This window comes from Dysidea avara, chromosome 6, assembly GCF_963678975.1.
Source record: "Dysidea avara chromosome 6, odDysAvar1.4, whole genome shotgun sequence".
NCBI classification, from domain to species: domain Eukaryota; kingdom Metazoa; phylum Porifera; class Demospongiae; order Dictyoceratida; family Dysideidae; genus Dysidea; species Dysidea avara.
In genome coordinates, this window is record NC_089277.1 from 30,504,625 (window position 1) to 30,522,463 (window position 17,839).

General features: G+C 39.3%; 1 protein-coding gene across 1 annotated transcript in view; it reads left to right on the top strand.

Annotated features, from left to right (window-relative positions):
* The window catches only part of LOC136257354 (uncharacterized), a 98,061-nt gene that overhangs the window by 35,458 nt on the left and 44,764 nt on the right, over positions 1 to 17,839 (top strand). The window contains exon 2 of the mRNA XM_066050520.1: positions 272 to 682. Coding sequence (XP_065906592.1) covers positions 272 to 682 — 411 coding nt within the window. The remainder of the gene's footprint in view (positions 1 to 271; positions 683 to 17,839) is intronic.

The window sequence follows — 17,839 nt, forward strand, 5'->3', positions numbered from 1 at the left end:
GCTTCCAGTATACCGCCACCTTAATGCTAATATATTTTGATAATGGCTGTGTTCATTGTTAAAATTTATATTAGCGTTAACATCATTGCAGCCATTTCTTGGCAGCCACCTTTGATTTTACAACTTTTGTCACCCAGGATTTTTATATAGGGCTGCACCATTTTTTTCACAGCTTGGCTTTTTTTGTAAGCATATAAAATGTGTGTGCGAGTCCTAATTTGTATTAATAGTATGATACGACGCATTAATATTGGATGTATGTATTTCATAGTACCAAATGGAACTCAATACTGGATGGATTCCACACTATATGAACTGTTTATTCTACCTAATGTGACTGGAGAATTTAAGGATTTGCTGTTCATTCTGAGCGATGAGTTCCAAAGATTTAATGAAGACTATGATTATCTTGATGACATCACATTTCACCTTTATCCATCTAATAATCCATACTTTTACTTTGGCAATGGAGATACTACTCATATAGCATTTCAGGATTACTATGATTTGTATCTTGCTGATCTTATTGAATCATGTTCACTATCATCAGCAACATCTGATCCTATTCCACTGGATGATTATGAGTTACATGTAGCTGTTAGTGCAGAAGGAACTGAGTTACAAAGACATGATATAATAATTCATGTTGTCGATCTGTTACCATCTTCTCTACCACCTCCAGGTAATACTCATGTTCAAGTTATATGGAACCTTATCCTGTGAATGTCCAAATATAGAATCCACCTGTGATAATGTTTACAGTTCAGATACATTAATGATCCCTACATATAAAACAGCATCATGGCACACTGAACACTATAGGTGAAACATATTAACCTGAAAAGTGGCTAACACCACACATATGGCATGCATAAGCTGCCTTACCAGGACCAGAAATGGTCTACCATGAGAGACACAGACAGTTAGATTTGTTAGGTGATCCCTAGCCCATGCATTTTCCAGGTAGCTACTAGCTATAAGGCAATGCTAAGTTGTCTCCATTGCAGTTAAAGGACCTCTATATTGCTGTAACCAAGAAATCATTACTCAGGTTTCTACTCCCACACAACAACATACAAATATGTAGCTGCAATTACTCATTATGTATTTAATAACCTGTGAGACCATTACATTAGCCACATGCATTTTTATAGTAAGAGCTCCAGAAATGGCCGGAATTACACAATTTAGGATTGTATATATAATCCATGCAAAACAGCCAAGGTGTATAAAAAGGCTGCAGCCTTCAAAAACCCTTGGTAAAAAAGTTACTAAATCAAAGGTGGCAGCCATGAAATGGCTGCAATGATGTGGATGATAATAAATTTTAATAAAAGCCTTTATTAATAAAATTTATTATCATCAACATCATTGCAGCCATTTCATGGTCACCACCTTTGATTTCATAACTTTTTTCACCCAGGTTGTTTGAAGGCTGCACCCTTTTTATACAGCTTGGCTGTTTTTGCATGGATAGTATTTTTTCTAGCTGATTTCTCTACAGCAAGTTTTGTTCTAGCTGATCTTTCTACAGGGTGACTTGTTTCTAGCTGAACTCTCTACAGGGTGACTTGATTCTATCTGATCTCTCGATCTACAGGGTGACTTGTTTATGATCCTTCTATGGGGTGATTTATTTCAAGTTGGTCTTTCAATAGCGTGATTTAAAATGTAGCCGATCTTGTTTCAGGGTGGCCTGTTTCTAGCTAGCTGATCTTTCTATAGGGTGACGGGTAGCTGATTTCAGGGTGACCTCTCTTTTAGTTTAAGGAACCTGATCGGTTTTAAAGCCTTTCAGGGCCAACACATAGTCGCATGCGGTTGTTACATCATAATTGGCAGCAGTATTATGAATACTTAAAGTATCTGTATTAGGTGGCAATGTTTTGCACCAAACAAATTGGCCAAAAAATAGCCTCTTTTGTTTGAAAACAATAAAAAAAATGATTGTCTGGGTGTCCAAGAATGACACTAGAGTTGAAAGTAAGTGTTAGTTTTGAAGAATGAAGATTTGTGCAAATGCACACATGCTGGTTTGTAGCCAACACGCATCAGTACTGTGTTTTCTCATAGGTTTCCTCGAGTGATAGTGTATGCTGGTAAGCTATAATAATATGTGACCAGATTTTACAAAATCGATCCAAATCGCACATCAGACAAAATCAAACTAACACCTCCAGTGGATAGCTACATTATTGTACTAGTAGTTTTGACACCCAGTACCACTCAAACTACTCGAGGCTGGTTCAACAGACATCTTTTCTGGGTGGTGTGTAGAGCTCGAGTGGCAATTTTAGACTTTGTGAAGGACCTGGCTTGGCAAGAACCAGTGGTTTACTGGTGGACAGCCTGATAATGTTGGCCAGATGTTTTTCTGTGGATTTTGCTACATATCAGAAACTAAGGAGCCAGCACAGCCCTGTAATCTCGTTTCTGGACTCCAATTGTGGTCTACCTCCATTTTGAGGACTAACCCTTTCCCACCCCACCACCCCCACCCTCCACCCCTTTGTGAGCACACGTGATACTACCTCACTTGTCCAACTGCTCAGATTTCTATCTTATTTGGCTGGAAACTCTACAAGTAGCTACAAGTACTGGAAGTGGCCTGAAAGGTAATGGATCGATGCATCTTTTGTGTAACTTTCATATGCATGCTTGCTATCCTTGGAGAGTTATGCTGGCTTGAATTCTTTAAAATCGTTTATCTCAAAACTTCTAATGTGCGATTTGGATTATTTTTTCAAAATCCAGTCACATATTATTATTGTAATTGTACACCTGTTTTATGTATGGACGATGTTACCGCTGCATTTATCACCCAATACAAGATGCTGCTGAATTTATCACCCAATACAAGATGCTGCTGAATTTATCACCCAATACAAGATGCTGACTGTGCATAACATGGCATTACCTATCGAAGCACGGGCTTGGTGACTCCATATGTAACAGGAAGATGTCCCAGAGTGTAAAGAAAAGGAACAAGAGTTTTTCTTGTGTTCAGAACTTCATTTATATTTGATACGTTGACATTTGTGGTTTATTTGAATTTGTTGTAATAACTGGTTGGCGTGCATAACCTCTACACTGCATTGAAAATGGTACACAATAGTCGGACTTTTGGTGGGCCATCAGTGATAAAATTAATTTGCAAACTTTTACTGCATGGAATTACAATTGTTGCGATCTAGCATGAAGTTATAAGGCCTGGAAGTTCAAGTTCACTCACGGGTACTCACCATTTGGTTCATAACTCAAGAAAGAAGAAATGCAAAGACAAATCCATGCACTAAGTTTCCACAAGTTCAAATTTAGTGCCTGTGCAAGCAACCAGTATCTTGGAATAAGACAAATGTAGAGGTAAACTTTGAGGGACTATAGTGCGTGAATGAAACAAGGTACACTCTTATACTTTGGTCTTTGTATAGTAGAAAGTTAGGTCAATCTCCAAAGCAGTAGTTCAGATTCCTGTAGGCTTCTTTTAGCCTATATCAAAGGTGAAAAGAACAGCATTTGTTTGGCTACAAAACACCACTAGCACCCTTAACCCTCTACAGGGTAACTTGTTTCTACCTGATCTGTATACAGAGTGATTTGTTTCAAGCTGATCTCTCTACAGGGTTTCTTGTTTCTAGCTGATTTCTCTACAGGGTGACTTCTTTTTGACTGAACTCTCGTTTTGTTCCAAGCTGATCTCTCTACAGAGTTGCTTGTTTCTAGCTGATATCTCTACAGGGTGATTTGAAAACTAGTTGAAATGTTTGCAGCATAACTTGTTTCAATCTGATATCTCTACAGAGTGATTTGTTTCTAGCTGACCTCTCTACAGGGTGATGTGTTTCTAACTGAATGCTGTACAGGGCGATTTGCTGATCAGTCTACTGAGAGATTTGTTTGTAGCTGAACTCTCCACAGGTTGTAGTTGGAATCTGTACAGGGTGATTTATCAAGCTGATTTGTCCACAAGGTGCCTTGTTTCCAGCTGATTTCTCTGCAAAGTGATTTGTTTTTCTAGCTGATATCTCTACAGCAAGATTTGTTTCTATAGCTGACCTTTCTACGATATCTCTACAGCAAGATTTGTTTCTATAGCTGATCTTTCTACAAGGTAACAGTTTCAAACTGATCTCTCTACAGGGTGACTTGTTTGTAGCTGAACTCTCTACTGTGTGACTTGTGCGTAGATGACACTCTAGATGGTGATTTGTTTGTATATAGCTGAACTCTCTACTGGGTGACCTGTTTGTAGCTGAACTCTCTTCAGGTGACTTGTTTGTACTACAGCTGAATTCTCTACTGAATGACTACTGAACTCTCTTCTGTTGGGTGACCTGTTTGTAGCTGAACTCTATATAGGTGGCTGAAATATTTACTGGATGACTTGTTTGTAGTTGAACTCTCTGCAGGTAACTTGTTTGTAGCTAACTCTCTAGAGGGTGATTTGTTTGAATACCATACAGGGTGACTTCATTTTAGCTGACATTTTTACAGTGTGAATATTTGTAGCTCGACTCTCTACTGTACAACTTGTTTGTAGCTGAACCCTCTACATGTTACTTGTTTGTTGCTGAATTCTCTACTGGATGACTTGAATTCTCTACAGGATGGCCTGTTTGCAACTGAACTCGTAATTTGTTTTCAGCTAAACTCTCTACAGGTAACTTCTGTGTAGCTGAATTCTCTACTGGGTGACTTGCTTGTAGCTGAATTCTCTACAGGATGGCTTGTTTGCAGCTGAACTCTGATTGTTTATACACTTTACCTGAACATTCTACCGGTAACTTATTTCTACCAATCTACAGGATGGCTTATTTGTAGCTAAACTCTCCACACAGGGTGATTTGCTTGTAGTTTAACTCACTACTGGGTGATTTTGTTTGTAGCTAAATTCTCTGCAGGGTGACTTGTTTGTCTCTATGGGTGAACTGTTTGTAGCTGAACTCTCCACAGGGTGATTTGCTTGTGGTTGAACTCTCCACTAGGTGATTTGTTTTGTAACTGAATTCTCTAACAGGTACCTAACTTGTAGCTGAACTTTGCAGGGTGAATTGTTTGTGGCTTAACGCTCTACAGGGTGACTTGCTTGTAGCTGAATTCTCTACAGGATGGCCTATTTGCAACTGAACTCGTGGTTTGTTTCCAGTTCAACTCTCTACAGGTAACTTCTATGTAGCTGAATTCTCTACTGGGTGACTTTCCTGTAGCCGCATTCTCTACAGGATGGCTTGTTTGCAGCTGAACTCTCCACAGGGTGATTATTTCTAGCTGAATTCTCTACCAATCTACAGGGTGGCTTATTTTTATACTCTCCCAGACTGATTTGTTTGTAGCAGAACGTTCTACAACGTGATTTGTTGGTAGCTGAACTCTCCACAGGGTGATTTGCTTGTAGTTGAACTCTCTACTAGGTGATTTGTTTGTAGCTGAATTTTTTAAACAGGTAACTACCTTGTAGCTGAGCTTCGTATGGTGAATTGTTTGTAGCTGAACTCTCTACTTGTGAAATGTTAATTGTCTAACATAATATTATAGCTAGCTTGTAGATAAACCTTGCAGGGTGAATTATTTTAGCTGAATGGGTGATTTGTTTGTAGCTGAACTCTCCACAGGGTGATTTGTTTGTAAGTGAACTCTCTACTGGGTGACCTGTTTGCAGGTGAACTCTGTACTGGGTGACCTGAACTATCTACAGGTGACTTATTTCTCTACCAAGTGACATGATTGTAGCTCAATTCTATATCGAGTGATTAGCTTGTAGCTGTGCTCACTTTCTGTAGCTGAACTCTCTACTGGGTGACCTGTTTGTAGGTAAACTCTACAGGTGACTTCTTTTTGGCTAATCTCTCTCCAGGGTGGCTTGTTTGTAACTAAACTCTCCACAGGTTGATATGTTTGTAGCTGAATTCTCTACAGAGTTACTTATTTGTAGCTGAAATCTCCACAGAGTGATTTGTTTGTAGCTCAGCTATCTACTGTGTGACTTATTTGTTTGTACCTGAACTCTCTACAGGCTACTACTTTCTAGCTGATCTCTGCATTATTTGGTGGCTTTCTGCAGCTGAACTCTCCACAGGAAATTTTTTTACAGCTGAACTCTCTGCTGGGCCAGAACCTGATTGTAGCTGAACTCTCTACTGGCTACTTGTTTCTAGCTGATCTCTCTATAGGGTGTCTTTTTGTAGCTGAATACTCCACTGGGTGATTTGTTTGTAGCAGCTTAGTTCTCTACTGGGTAACTTGTTTTAGCTAAACTTTCCACTGGGTGACTTGTTGCATGACTGAACATTGACTTGTTACATAACTGAACACAAGTACTGTACTAACGATGCTGAATTCTCTAATAGGGTGACTGTTCTATTAGAGTATCTCAATATAGCTATTGCTACACGTAGTTTGCTTTCTAAGTGGTCTGTAATCCGATTCTTCTGTACTACTACAGACTTTCTATGATGATTATTCCAGCCACATACCGATTTTCAGCCCATTGCTCTAAGTGGTTTGCCTAGTACGTGTGAAAACTAATAGTTATTTTATTCATAAAATTCAATCATGTAATTGTGACGCAGGTTGGATTTTGTGTCATATCTCGATGGTCTTTATCTCAATTCTTTTCAAACCACAAAAAGGCACTTCTACGATGGTTACTCCATCTACACAGCAAATTTTCAATCATGGGTAAATTAACCCGGTGGACGTGATAGAAGTTTGACCTTGTTTTACGGTCATAACTCCGTGAATATTCGTCAGATTCCTACCAAACTTGGTACTGTGAATACCTTTAAATGTGCCAAATTTCAGCCCAATTGGAGTATGCATTGGTGTTTTTGCAAAATGAAGAAAATAAACCAAAACTTTGGTCGTTTGTATCTCAGAAATTCTAGTTTGGTATGTGGACTCCCCTACCTATGGCCAGCACTTGTGTAGCATATTTCATTTTAATTGGATAAAGGATCACCGAGCTACAAAGGTGTGAAAATCATGTATTCTTTCTTCCTGTTAATATACTCACAGTGTGACACGCCGGCTTCTTGGGCTGGATGACACGTGTCTTGATTGTTGACATTCGGTGGGGTCTAATCAACAGAACGGAACAAACCGGAACAGAATCAGGGGCTAAACTACGGAACCATGGAATGGAACACTATCTTAAATCAAGGTCTGCACCTTACTATTGCCCTACGACTTTATTAGTGGTACCTCCAGGTGACCAAACTTATCACACAGTTGATCGAAATAGTTTACAGATCAATTGTAGGCTTAGTCGCCATTAGTAACGAAATATTAATTGTGGGATTGGTTGTCTTAGTTCCGGGAATGGATCTGTATAGAGCTTTTGTTGTTTCTGCTGATCATTTTGACGTGATATTTACTACCGATTCGATCATAAGTGATGTATCCATAAAGAAAGTAGAAAGAAACTGGTGATAGAAGGCCAATTCACTTGGAGATTGATAGTGCTGTGTGTAGGATTGATTGATTGATTGATTATTTATACTCTCAGGATCCGTTTTTAAAAATATTTAAAGATGAGTGAAGGCTATACAACATACCTATTCTGTGATATTCATGATATCAATTTTTATTGCAGTGGAATTCAGTAGCTATTGAGTTGAAAGAACTTATCTGTCTGTTAGTTAGGGTGCTAAGATCTTTTTGTGCAGTTTTGGATAAAAACATGAAACTTGCCACGAGGTTGTTTGTATCATAAAGGTTATTTTTTGATAGGGAGCCACCTCAGATTTGACCTTTGGTGACCTTTACACCCAATTTAATGCTTAAAATGGTCAGTTTTTCATCTGTCTTGTGAGAACTAATCAACATCATTAACAAAAGACACATCGCACGTGATACACCAGTGTTCTAATTAGAACAGTATCCTACACCTCCCCCTAAGCATTTGGGAGTGTGAGATTACCTAATTACAAAATCACAAATGCTAAATAACAAAAAAAAATTTACAATCATTGTAAAATTGAAAAGTCAGTTCGAGGTGGGGTCTTCAATCAGACGATTGGGTGGTTGCTTGATCCGTGTTGAACGGCAGAGTTCTTGGGTTACCTGGGCAGCAGGGGAATCTGGCAATGTAGTACATGTTGGCATAGTCAGAGGAACTCTTCTGCGGATAAAGTGGTGGTTTCGCACCAACACCCTGCTGCTGGACGTTTTGATGTAATATTTGCGGTTAGGTGATATAGCTGTGATAATGCCATAAATATCCCAAAGTTTGGTACGGGGATTTTGGACAGCAACATTGGAGCCAATTTCTATCTCTGTAAGGGGATGAGCATGTAGATTGTAATAAGTTGTAGAGGATTGCTGCATGGCTTCTGCTTGCTGCTCAGCTGCTTCAGCTTTACACTGCCACTCTTGTGAAAATCAGCGTCTATGTGTGGGTAAGGTGTCCTGGACAGGATGGCCATAAAGCTTTTGGGCCAGGGATAACCCTTCCTTACGTGAAGGAGTATTTCTGTATTGAAGGAGAGCTTGTTGTGGTCCAGAGAGCGACCTTTCCAGGAGGTATAAATAATCTTTTTCATCGATTTGACGGTTGATTCAACCTTTCCGTTACTTTGGGGGTAGTGTAGGGATGAGGTGTTGTGACGAAACCCTGCAATTTGAGTGAATTTATGAGAGGTGAATTGTGGTCCACCATCTGACCAAAGAATGTCTGGAATAGCAGTCCTGCAGAATGCTTATCTCAGCGCTGTGGTGATTTGAGGTGTGGTGGTGTTATGTGTCATAGAAATAATGTCAGGCCAGTCAGTGTGACAATCAACCATAACCAGATAATCTTGGCCAGCATACAAGCATAGGTCCACAGCAACTTCCTGAAATAGTTGAGAGGGTCGTGGTTTCTGGATGATGGGTTCCTTGTTGCTGGATGGTAAATGGTCTTGACACTGTTGGCAGTTGAGTATGATATTATCGATATCATTATCTAGACTCGGCCAATAGATGGTCAAACGGGCACATTGTTTGGTTCGCAGTGCTCCTTGGTGGGCCTCATGTAAGTTTATAAGCACTTGGTGACGCATACGTGACGGGATAAGGAGTCTACATCCGAATACAATGAGGTCATCATCTACAGTTAATTGCTGGTGAATATTCCAGTATCGTCTGCAGGATTCAGGTAGTTGTTTACTTTGCTTAGGGAACCCATTTAATATAAAGGTTCGCAGCAGCTGATATTCCTCATCTTGTTCAGCATGCTTGCATAATTCTTGCAAACGTAGGCTTTCAGATTGTGTGTCAGTGATGGCGTGAAGTTCAGTGAAGGACATCTCAGGATTGTTATGGATGTCTATTTCAGCAAGTGTTTCAGTTGGCTGAGGATCACAGACAGGGTGGCGTGAAAGAGCATCTGGGGCATTGTTTTAGCACCCTTAAGCCACTGTGTAGTGAAATTATATGCCATCAGTCATGTAATATGTGAAAGCTTGCTGGTGGTCAGGTGACCAGAGGAAATCATTCTTAGTGCTGAGAAGTGGACGTAATGGTGTTAGTAAAGGTGCTGTGGTGTTTGTGCTGGATGAGAGTTGATTGACCAAGCCAAAGAATGATCGCAGATCAGTTCTGTTGGTGGGGGTAGGGAATTTTATGATGGCCTCGGTGATGGAGTGATCGACCTGGTATCTGTCTGCTGATAAGGTAAATCCAGCAAAAGTCACCTTGTTTTGACTAAATTTGCACTTCTCTGGATTCAATGCTATGTGTTTGTCTGCACAGCGTTGGAGAAACTGTCTGACATGAGTGGCATGTTGAAGTTCATGTCATCATAAATAATGATGTCATTGACTACTCGACAGAAGCCTGTCAGGCCCACAAATACCTCAGTCATACGGCAATCATAATGCTCCGACATTGAAGAGATACCATACAGGGCTTGCAAGTACTTAAATCGGTCAAAGGGCGTGATGAAGGTCGTAAGGAGTTGGCTGTCTGGGTCTAAAGGGCATTGGTGGTAACCTTTCATGGCGTCCAGAACAGTGAAGAATTTAGCCTTAGTGGCTGCAATATCTGCCACTGCTTGGGCTGGAGTGGATGATTGGTATTGCTCTCGTCTTACAAACCGATTAAGATGCAAGAGGTCAACACACATTCTAATCTGATCTGTATTCTTTTTTGGAGTGACTACGATTGCAGCGCACCATTCAGTTGCAGCAGTGACTTGTGCTTTAATGTGCTGGGATTCTAAGAGGTACAGATCTGCCTTCAACTTGTCTCTATACGCGAATGGTATAGATCGAGGAGTGTTGACACGGAATGGCTTAACATCAACAGTTAGGGAGATGTGGAATTGTTCCCCTTCCATGCTCCTTATCTGTCCATCAAAGACAGTGGAATATGCTAACATTGCTTGTTGGAGAGTAAGGGGAACTATGACATTACTAGGAGTATGTGGCAAAGTGATTTCATGTACTGTCGGAGTTGACATGAGGTTAGGGTAACATGGAGGTAAGATTCGAAGAGCTTTACATACCTTCCAGGAGAGGATGGTACCATGAATGTCAGGGTAGATGTGCAAGTCATCATGATATTCTGTACTGCCAAGGCGGAATGTGACTGGCAGTCTTCCTAATGGAAACATCTTGGCTCCATTGACTGCTTTGGGGATGACTGTTGAAGGCAGGAGAGTGTTAATCTGTTCATTAAGGGTGGACAGTATTGCTTTTCCAGCTGCTGAGATGTCGGCAACAGAGTCAGGGAGGGCTTTGGTGTTGCAGGAGCCATTTGCAGAGATGACATCTAGATTGACTAATGATGCTGGGTCAGAGGAGGCTACGTGTTGAATGTTGTCTAGTGTAGGGTGAGTTGGGTCATCAGTAGTAGCAGAGAGGCTACGGTGTCCTGCATGCGGTGTACGCTGTTCTGTATTAGTAAAGGGAGCATGCTGCCTAGATGGCTTACTCCGACAGACTTTGGCAAAATGGCCAACTTTTTGGCAATTGAAGCAAATCTGGCTATAGGCTGGGCATTGGGTTCGGCCAGCTGGATGGGATACAGCACCACATCCTTGACATGTAGATGTTGAGGAATAAGATTTCCGGTTTTGTGGTTTTCGAAGTGCAGCTATTGATTCTGGATTATGTAACTTAGCACGCTGCTTCTTTGCAGCTTCCTGTGCTTGACATTTGTGCACAGCTGTAGCCAATGTAAGGTTGGTCTCTTGCAAGAGATCCTCCACTATATCTGCATCTAATAGACCTTCGATGATTTGGTCCCTGATGTTCTTCTGAGTACAGGTGATAGAGCAGAAGTTGCATGTTTTCACCAGCTCATGGAGGGACACAAGAAAATTATCGAACGATTCGCCAACTTGTTGAGTGCGTCTGCGAAAGTTCCTTTGCTCTACCATTTCATTTACGTGGCTATCTATGTATCGTTTGGTGGCACTAATTATAGAGGCAACATTCACTCTTTCTTCGTCGGTTAAACCAAGGTTTTGAACAACTGACAAGGTGTCACAGGAGAAGCAAAGAGTGAGTGCTTGTACCTGTTTGGCTGTGTCTTGGTCGGCGAGTCCTGACAAACTGCAGTAGGAGTCCCACTGTAGCTTCCATGCTGTAAAATCGGATCCACAGTGCACCTGTAGGTCCAACTTCGGGAGGTCTCCTTGACGGAAAGTATATGTCGTCATACTGATCGATCCACTGGGGAGAAATGGCAGCAAAAACAACACTTAGGCAAGTAACACGTAACCTTTCTGGGTGCCTCTTGCCGGCACTGGGGAACCAGTTGGTGGGTTAGGATAGTATTAAAGTCACTACTATCTAGGGTTCTGCAGTAGCTCGCAGCGTCATGCGAGAACTAATCAACATCATTAACAAAAGACACATCACACATGATACACCAGTGCTCTAATTAGAACAGTATCCTACATGTCTCACCTATAAATGGTTCAAAATTCACAAACTTGGTGTCAAATTAATGCGCTTGCTCTGAAGAGTACACTAACATTTAAAGAAAGTCCATAGCTTTTACTATAACAACGTTATAGCCATTTACAGTATAAGAGCAAAAAGTAGCCTTATTTTCTCCCACCCATGCACACCATGCAGTATGGCACTTATACATAGTGCAGATTTGTATTTCCAACATAATTATTAGCAGTGTTGGGAGTAAACGTTACTTATGTAGCGCATTACATAATATTATTACTTTTGTGGTAACTAAGTAATATAACGAAATACACTATAAAAACAGGTAATACACACGAACGTTTTGCCAAGTTTCATGCTTTTATCCAAAAGTGCACAAAAAGGCCTTTTTTAAAGGCTTACAACCCTGACTATGTAGTATTACAAACCAAATATTTGTTTTGGAAAGTCTTTTTGAGTTCTTGGCTGCATTAAGTGCGTAACCTGTCACTAATCCAGATGAGTACTCCCTCTCTACTTTGATGACTCAGGATGGTGCTCGTCTGGATGTAGCAATGAATGGTTTCTGGGGTGGTCAGTCAGAGAAATGCTTTATTGATGTCAGGGTTTTCAATCCTTATGCTGCTTCCAATAAGAGCTCCTCACTGTCTGCTGCACGAGAACATCAAATGACATGCTTATGGCCAATGTATCTGTGAAGTTGAACATGATTTTTTTCCACTATTGGAGGACTGGCTCATGAAGCCCTATCTTTTATATCTCATCAAGTGGTAAGACAGTTATTCTGGTTTGGCTTCGTTACTGTCTTTCATTTTCCTTGCGGTGCTCTGCTATTGCCTGTATTTGTGGTGCTCGATCATCATCCAGTCACTTTGACAGAGTTCCACCTCCAATGGATCTGGTAAGAGTGGAGTCTCATTTAATGGACTAATTTATTCTTTTTAAGTATTTGTTTTCTGTGTAGTTTTGTCTTTTAAAATGTAATTGATACTGTTTTAAAAAGTCCAGTAGCTAGACCAACAAAATTTTCATAACCCTGAGGTTAATGTCAGTCACTTTTCCCAGTTTCCTTATGCAATGTCTAACAAAAAATGATTTATAGTTATTGTACAGGAGAAGGCTGCGTAATATGTATAGCTATGTGATTTATTCCTGCTCTCACCAGGATGGAAATTCCACTGACTAAATATTCACAATGTTTATCATTACACCTTTGATGCAATATCTACATGCATATGATCGGTGCTTGTCAGAGTCTATTCCATTGTTGAGATATGATAACATTGCTTTAGCTTCTCTCATTTTACAACTACAAAGGGACTATTTTAAAATCTAGATGCTTATAATCATGCAACTGGGCCTTCCATTCGTCAGCACAATGATTATCAGGATGATCCTTTTTGCCAAGCCATTGTTGCCCATAAGGTTATGTTCATCAGCTAAAATGGCTCTTACTGAAGCATGAGAAATTATACTGAAAAGTGATGGTTGGAATGCAGAGGAAATCCTGGATCCCAGGATAAATTTTTGAAACTCTTGGGAAACAGTTGCAGTATAGATTGGCATTGTTAGTTCTAGCATTTCCATGTTTTAAACAGCAATTTTATGCAATTTTAAAGCCTTTAAATTGCAAAAATCCTACAGCTTTTGGGGGTTGCATCCCCAGAGCCCCTGCTGAAATTCTACTATTGGTCTCAATAAGAATATTGGATTTAAGACTAGCATTTATTTCTGTGATTTATTAGTGGCAGCCGCAGAAAGTTCTTTCAACACACTACTGACAATACTTATAATGTCTACTGGCAGTGTTTCAATTCTGCATTTCATTGATTGCCACATTCTGTCATTGATATGGCTGCATATCTGTTTCTCACACACTATACAAATTTCCTTAGTTTCATAACCTCCTTCTAACTGAATAGGCCAGCTGCTTTCCTCTTTCTAATTGTGACATCAGCTATAATAAAATGTGACCATAGTAGTCATCAGCTCAGATGTCAAAGTCAGCAGAAACAACTAACACCTAACATGTAACTAGACTTGCCTTGTCATGTGTTAAGTGAATGGAAGCTTCTTGCTTGACATCACGAGGTAAAACATTACTAAGAAAGCTAATCCACACAAAAACAGCCAAGCTGTGAAAAAATAGTGCGGCCTTAAAAAGCCTGGGTGAAAAAAGTTGTGAAATCAAAGGTAGCGGCCAAGAAATGGCTGCAATGATGTTAATGCTAATAGATTTTAACAATGCACACAGCCATTATTAAAATTTTTAGCATTAACATCATTGCAGCCATTTCTTGGCCGCCACCTTTGATTTCACAACTTTTTTCACCCAGGCTTTTTAAGGCCGCACCATTTTTTCACAGCTTGGCTGTTTTTGTGTGGATTTCACTCCTTTTTGTACTTTACAAGGCCCCAAAACCAGCCTATGGCTGACTTTGAGGTTTGTCTTTACTCACATTTCTTCTTTTCTATGTAGATACAATGATGATTATTGAAGACAGACTTATAAATGTATTTCATTGCATGATTTAATTCAATATTTGATAATATTATTGTAATACTCTAATAATAGAGTGCACATTTTTTTTGAGGACTTCTAATAGAACATACATAGAATGTTCTAGAACAGTCTAGAACTTCTATTGGTAAATCTATGAAATTACAAACGTTTGACTATAAGCAGATTTCAACTAGAAATTTCATTTATAAAGCAGAAATTAAGTAAGGTGACCAGTCAAGGTAGCAGTGGTTCAGTGGTTAAGGATGGAGGTGTTAGGTATGGAGGTCCCTGGTTCGAACTCTGGTAAGTTGTTTTTTTCGACATTTTTTGCTCACCTTTTTTACCCCGTGGTGACTGCTCTATTAGAGTATCTCGATCCCGTGATTTTACACTTGCTTAGTTTTTCCTTTATAACTTTGTTGCTGTAACTCTATTGCTATTCAAACTATCAAAAGGCACTGCTACGATGATCAGCCTATCTACACACCAATTTTCAAGTTATTTCTATGCTTGGTTTACCCTGTAGCCGTGACAGAAGTTTGATCTGTTTTTACGTGAATAAACGTCCATAACTCCTTGAATACTACTCAGACTTACAACAAACTTGGTACGTGAATCCACCGTTACACGTTCTTAATTTGTGCCAAAGATCGAGGTAATCGAGTTACACGTTTGCATTTTATAGCAATTTTTGCAAAGTGTGCGAAAAGAAATCGAAGCCCCCGTAACCCCCCGTACGGCATAATAAGAAAAAAACGAAGAAATTAAAACGAAATTTTGGACGCCCATATCTCGCAAATGGCTGTTGCGAATTTAATCTAATTTGCTGTGTGGCGTACCCTACCTGGGGGACAGCTATAATGCAAAAATAGTGTGCTTTGGAGAAGAGGCCATGGAGCTATGCATGCGTGAAAAAGCTGTTTCTTTCTTCCTGTAAATATACTCACGGTGTGGTCACCGGCTTTCTTGGCCGCACGACACACTACTGTGTGTCTTGATCCCACAATTAATATTTCGTTACTAATGACAACTAAACCCACAATCGATCCTTTGTTATTTCAATCCATTTCTTTGATCACCAGAGATGCCGCTAAGAATTTGCAATGGCATACATTAACTATTCAGCAATAGTAAGTTACAATCTTGATTTTTAAAAGTGTTCCGTTCTGTGGTTCTGTAGTTTAGCCCCTGATTCCATTCCGCCTCATTCCGTAGATTAAACCCCACCTTGACATTCCTCAAAATGCTTTTCCTGTGTTATGACCAAACATTTATTCAGTATTAAAAGGATGATATCTCAGTGTTACAAATGAATGTAACGTTGTGCTTATCAATAAAAGAAAAAGAAAATTTATGGGGAAAGAATTTAACACAAAAGTGTTGGCTTGACTATTTCCTGCTGTGAATTTGCAGCTTGTTTCAATGCTACTACATCTTTTGAAAAATACTAACTATTGGCTTATATTTTCAGTATTAGTTTTTCATGCATCAAGTACAGCATTAGTATTGTGACTTTGATAAATTACTTCAGTGTGACCAGTATAAATTTATTGCCAATTCTCGATTCACAGGCAAAGATATACTGTTGTACTTGATAAATTCCTTCCCATAACCTCTATACTAAACGTAACCAAGAGTTTATTATAATGGTGTAGGGACGTTTCTCAAGTACATGCACTGTTCTTTTACTCTGTAACTTCAGTTGCTCAATGTCCCCACTGTAATTATAATTAGTCACCAATCAACACTAATCACCAAGTTGTTTGAACAATGCCATAGGACTTTATGGGCTCATTTTTGACAGGGTATAGCATAGTTTGACACCAGAGGGGTAGGACATGATGTCACAATGCATATATGTACATGTGGTTTTGCATAATTTCCAATGATAATTGCATGATGAAAAAAACTAATGTGACCCACGTCGATTGCATTTACTACTAGTGACTAAGAATACAGCGAACAGTAACACAGGTACCTGAAATTATGATCAGAATTTATTCTAAATAATGCGCTATTGCAAAATTCACCGTAATATCGTTGGGGCTTACCGGTACTTAGAAAATAAAAGGATTTCTACACTAGTGAGATACATGCAATTTCCAAAAATAAATACAGCACTAAACTTCATGGTTTACCAGAGCTAAATAAACCCTATGGCAAAATGTAGAGTACGAATACATCACGCAATTATCGTGATGTCATGTTCTACCTCCTCTGGTTTGACACTTACATGCGTGATGTCTTAATTTGATGGTAGCCATTCCATGCCTTGACAGTTCTGATAGTGAAAGTGACATGTCTAGATGGGATTATAGCCATAGGGATTCAATGCGGACCACCCAACCAAACTAGCAAGGTGGTTAAATCTGTGCAATCAACAACGGTCAGATTTACGAGAAGACACAAATGTGGGCGGGCTACTTTACGAGCTCATTTTTCATTGGGTATAGTAGAGTCTGATACTCTCCCTAACATATTATTAACTCTTGACACAACCTAATAAATTTTCCCAAGTTTAAAAAATATTGGGGATTACTATATTATTAATATTCCATAGTTAATTACTTATATAGCATATCTCATGTTGTGACCAAGTCTGACAAAATGGGGCTTATAGCCAGAAAATACATGTGTTTGCTTAATAATGTGTATCTCCATTTCTGTGCTATAGGGTAAACTATAACAAATCTGTAAGTTTCAGTAAAATCTTCATAAAATTCTACATAAGAGACAAAAATTTTAAATAGTTATCATGTCCACAGAAGAGGGTATAAAATTTCAAACTTTGAAATTAATTTGATGGGCTATAAGCCCCATTTTGTCAGACCGGGTCACATATTGGCACACACCAAAATCAATAATTCCAACTGTAGTTATGCTCCCCCCTCCCCCAGCTGCAGGGAGCCTACTATTTGCTATCACTTGCTATACTTATAAGCATATCTTTTGTAAACATTACCGTGTAAAAAAATCTACCCCCTTTATAATTTTTAGGGTCTTAACTCAGCAATACTATTTACATTCCAACATATCACATATATTATGAGGGACACGTCGATTTCACCAGCAAAATTTTTGGCAAAAATTGGTGGGTAAAAGCAATGAGCAAAATGCTGGGATAATAAGTGCAATTTTTGTGAAGTGGAAATAAAATTGCACAAAAGATTGAGATACTCTAATAGAACAGTCAGATGCAATAAAATATCAGCAATGCATAGCTAATTGTTATGGGAAGAACAAGTAGTAAACAAGACACTCACACGTGCTCAGCAATATTAGCTAGTTTCTTGCTGTACATGTTAAGAGCAGGTGTAGATCAAGATACTCTAATAAAACAGTCACTTTAAGGTGAGTAGACAGCAGAAAACTGAAAAGGTAAGACAAAGTCTACTCACCCTCCCACCCACATAAATGAGATATTAGGCATGACTAGGGAGTAAGTATTATTATA